The sequence below is a fragment of the Panicum virgatum genome, chromosome 4N, assembly GCF_016808335.1.
Source record: "Panicum virgatum strain AP13 chromosome 4N, P.virgatum_v5, whole genome shotgun sequence".
NCBI lineage: Eukaryota > Viridiplantae > Streptophyta > Magnoliopsida > Poales > Poaceae > Panicum > Panicum virgatum.
Genome location: NC_053148.1, coordinates 48371073 through 48375248, shown reverse-complemented (window position 1 = coordinate 48375248; position 4176 = coordinate 48371073). Strand labels below are relative to the sequence as shown.

The 4176-nt window shown below is 54.7% G+C and overlaps 1 protein-coding gene across 1 annotated transcript; it reads right to left on the bottom strand.

The window, feature by feature from the left end:
- Nucleotides 1–1727: 1727 nt before the first annotated feature.
- On the bottom strand, nucleotides 1728–3693 carry LOC120668727 (disease resistance protein RGA2-like). Its single transcript, XM_039948484.1, has one exon. The coding sequence runs from the start codon at nucleotides 3605–3607 to the stop codon at nucleotides 2093–2095; it is 1515 nt and encodes a 504-aa protein (XP_039804418.1). The 5' UTR covers nucleotides 3608–3693; the 3' UTR covers nucleotides 1728–2092.
- Nucleotides 3694–4176: the final 483 nt, after the last annotated feature.

Genomic DNA, 4176 nt, shown 5'->3' with positions numbered 1-4176 from the left:
AAACTGATTCTCTATTGTCTTGAGTGGTTATCTGGCCTCAAGATCAACTTTCATAAAAGTTATGTTTTTGTGTTTGGGATTGATCAGAGTTCACAAGAAACCTTAGCCAACATACTGAATTGCAGATTAGGGGAGTGGCCAATGAAATATTTAGGTATACCTATCTCTACCAACAGACTAGGCATACAAGCTTTCAGTGGAATTGTTGACAAGATGAGGAACAAGCTAGACCCATGGAAGGGCAAAAGCCTATCCTCGGGGGGGGGGGGGGGGGAGATTGATCCTAACCAACTCGTGTCTCTCGAATTTGCCCAATTTTACCATGGGCTTTTACCTCCTCCCAAAATCCACTCATAAGAATTTGGACCAGATTAGAGGGAATTTTTTCTGGAAAGGAGCCAGTGATGACTTTAAATACCACATGGCAAAAATGGACACAATCTGTAGGACTAAAAATCAAGGGGGGTTGGGCATGATTAATACCAAGCACATGAGTGATAGCCTTCTGGTAAAATGGATTTGGAAAATCCTGAAAGCTCCCAATACAACCTGGTATAAACTCTTGAAGGCAAAATATATGCCTAGTGGGAATTTTTTCTGCTCTAAAGTTAGAGGCTCTTCCCAATTTTGGCAGGGCCTATATAAAGTTAAACACCTCTTCAAATGGGGGGCAATTCACAAGGTGGGAAATGGCCTAAACACTTTTATCTGGTCTGATATCTGGCTCAATGATACTCTCCTGAAAACACAATTTCCTAATCTGTACAGCATGAGCAGATTCACTAATGCCTTGGTGGCTGATAACTGGATGGAAGATGAGTGGCCGGTGGAGTTTAGAAGAAGCCTGACGCCAATATAATATGATGATCTCTTGGCTTTTCTGTCCTTGCTACAATCTTGCCACTTGACTCCCCTGGACGACGCCATCGATTGGGCCTTGGAGAGAAACAAATCTTATTCGACTAAATCTCTATACTCCTGCCTAACTGATCGAGGTGTTAGGATTAGAAGTTTTGATTCTATGTGGAATGTGAAAGTGCCGCTCAAGATCAAGGTGTTCTTGTGGCCGATTGATAATAACAGACTACCGACAGCCCTTTCCCTCAGACAGAGGGGCTGGAAGGGGAGCTCCCTCTGTTGTCTGTGCGGAAATACAGAAGACTCCAATCACATCTTCTTTGGTTGTTCTCTAGCTTGTTTCCTTTGGTGTGGCATCAGGGATGCCTTGGTCCGATCGGATTTTTCTTTCTCTTGGGAGGACTGGCGAGGGCGCTGGATCCATAGAAAGCACAACATGCCCATTAGGTTCAGTATGCTTCTATTTGCAGGAATCACCTGGGCTTTATGGAACACTCGTAACAAGATGGCTATTGAACATATTACTTCAAGATCTCCGTTACAAGTGTTTCACCATGGCATCAGTTTTGTGCAGAAGTGGTGCCAGCTTCTGAAGGCTACTGATAAGACAAGATGCGGGAGGTGGTTGAACGTCTGAAGGCCTGAGCACACGCCTTTGCTCCAAGCAACACTATTGTTATAGATATTTTTGAGCTCTAGTTTTACCTTTTCTTTGTAATCGGATTGCTAGTTCTGAACTCCTATTCGCTAGAAAGCAGAGTTTTCTCCTTAAAAAAAAGCAGCCCATCGTAGCTTTGTCTGATGGATCCACTCAGGATCACATAGTGACCCGAGTAGCGCCCCACCGCAGGGATTAAACTGTTAACATATGATGAAGAATTTTTTTTTTAGAAACATATGATGAAGAAGCTAGTACAAAAGTTTCGATGTTGCGGCCCACATTTTCCCGGCCCAATAAATAGTTGGATATTCCTGGGCTCCTGACAACGGCTTGCGCCGCCCATGGATCAAATTGAAGTTCAATTGCAAAGCCCAACATAAATAGTTTGAGCTTTCAGGCATCGAATTTGTTCGTAATCTTCATATGGAAGAAACCTTAATGTTTGACGACTTGCATCCATGGATGATCCACCACTATAGTCTATAGTATTGTTCCTTCTACGTTACTCGTCTGATGTGTCTGCTACGTTAACAATAATGCAAGGCAGCTACAAACTCGCCGCAGCTATCCAAGCTAGGTCGTCAGCACGGGCGGCGGCGGCGCCCCGTCGTTCTTGAAGGTGATGCTGTACCAGTGATCCATGTACAGGGTCTCCCTGCAGAGGTGGATGGTGAAGCCGTCCTCCGCGTCGCCGCCGCCGCCCGCTCGCGCGCTGAGCACGTCCTGCACTGTGAACTTGGGCGGGCTCCGGCAGTACCCGTACGACTGCAGCCTGCCGCGCACGGGCAGGAGCTCCAGCAGCACGCCGACGTGCATCGGCCGGCGCTCGCACCGGACGATGGCGGCGAGCACCCTCCGCCAGAACCGGGCGTCGAAGTTGGCCCTCAGCAGCGTGCCCAGCACCCGCGCGTCCAGGAACGTGCGCTCCAGGTGCCCGGAGATCTCCCGCGCCACCGCCGCGATCCGCGGGTGCTCCCGCGGGTCGGCGCCGCCGAACGCGAACGCCTTGAAGTAGTACCAGTACTCCTCCTGCCGCAGGGCGTGGAGCACCACCGGCTCCACCGTGCCCAGCCGGGCGAGGTCGGCGTCGCGGCACGTCAGGAGGAGCTTGCTGCCGTCGGGGAGCGCGCTCGGGGACGCCGCCAGCGCGCTCCACGCCGACTCGTCCATGGGCCAGGCGTCCTCGAACACGAGCAGCGACAGCCCCGCCGCGAACCGGGGCTCGCCGAGGATGCGGCGCACGCCGGCGAGGTACTCCGGCCCGTCGCTCTCCCACATGGTCTGGTCCGGGCGGCCGCCCCGGCGCACGACGTCGGGCGTCTCGAACCACTCGACGCGCGCGAAGTGGCCGCGCACGCGCTCGTCGTCGCAGGCGTGCTTCACGAGCGTGGTCTTACCGACCTTCTTGGCGCCCACGACGGCGAGCACGCTCAGGTACGGCGCGCGGCCGCTGGGCGCGCGCTGCAGCAGGAAGTCGACGATGCGCTCCGTCTCGACGTGGCGGCCGAACACGCACCGGTCCATGTACAGCGTCGTCCGCACCGGCCGGTCCACCTTCCGGGGGTAGCCCTGCACCAGCATGATGAACTCCCGCATGTAGTCGCGCGTCAGGCCCTCCAGATCCTCGACGACGGCGGCCAGCCTCTCCGCGCCGTCGTCACCAGCGCCGCCGCCCAAGATCAACCTCGTGACGCGGGAACGCTTCGCCTTGTTGAACGACGAGCGCAGCGCGAACGATCGCTTGCCCGCGGCGGCGGCGGCGCCATCAGTAGCGTCGTCATCGTCGTCGCCCTCGCCGTCGGCGTTGGTGACGTCGTCGAGGTCGGCCACCTCGAGCGCGAAGCGGCCGCGGTACATGCCCACGGTGAGCGCCTTGAGGTGGGCGAGCAGCTGCTGGTTGGTGATGTGGCGGCCCTCGGCCTCCTCGACCATGCTGCCGATGTTGCTCAGCAGCTGCTCCAGGCGGCGCCGGTGCGCGTCCGGGGCGCCGGGCGCCGGCCAGCCGAAGGCGTCAAACAGGAAGGAGAAGATGCGGCTGAGGACCTCGGACAGCGCCGCGGGAACGACAACCTCCTTGGTGAACTCCATGGCACTGAACCGCCACTACTGATCGAGATCACTCTCCACTCCAATAGCTCACAGCTGAGCTCGATCAGTGGGGGAAGCCTTATAGACGTCGGAGGAGGAGGGTCGTTCCGGTAATTTCGGTGACTATGGTAGCGACGACCGGAGAAGACCGGGTCTGTCTGAGACAAGACGAGTCACGTCAGGACAATTGCCTATGCCCTCTCTCGCCTGCAGATACGACCTTGACTTGTGCCGGCCGGTGTCTCGTACGTTGAAGAGATGTCGATGGCAGGTAGAAGAAGGACAAGAAGACGCGGGGGATCAGTAATGATGCGCATTGGCTGATTATGCCTGCAAAATCAACCGTGGGGACTTTGCTAGTTTGCTTACGCGAACGGGCGTGACTCTGCAGCACAAAGTCACCAATCCACGACCAATCCACTGGTTAAGGATTGAGCACCGAGTGGTCAGGCATTTTCTTCTCAGGCCACGAATGCTCCCCTAGTTGCCCCTGCTATACGCAATAACAATAACCAAGAACTTGCATGGGAGAAATTAGTGTTGGTCAAAAATATAAAGTTATGAGTCCT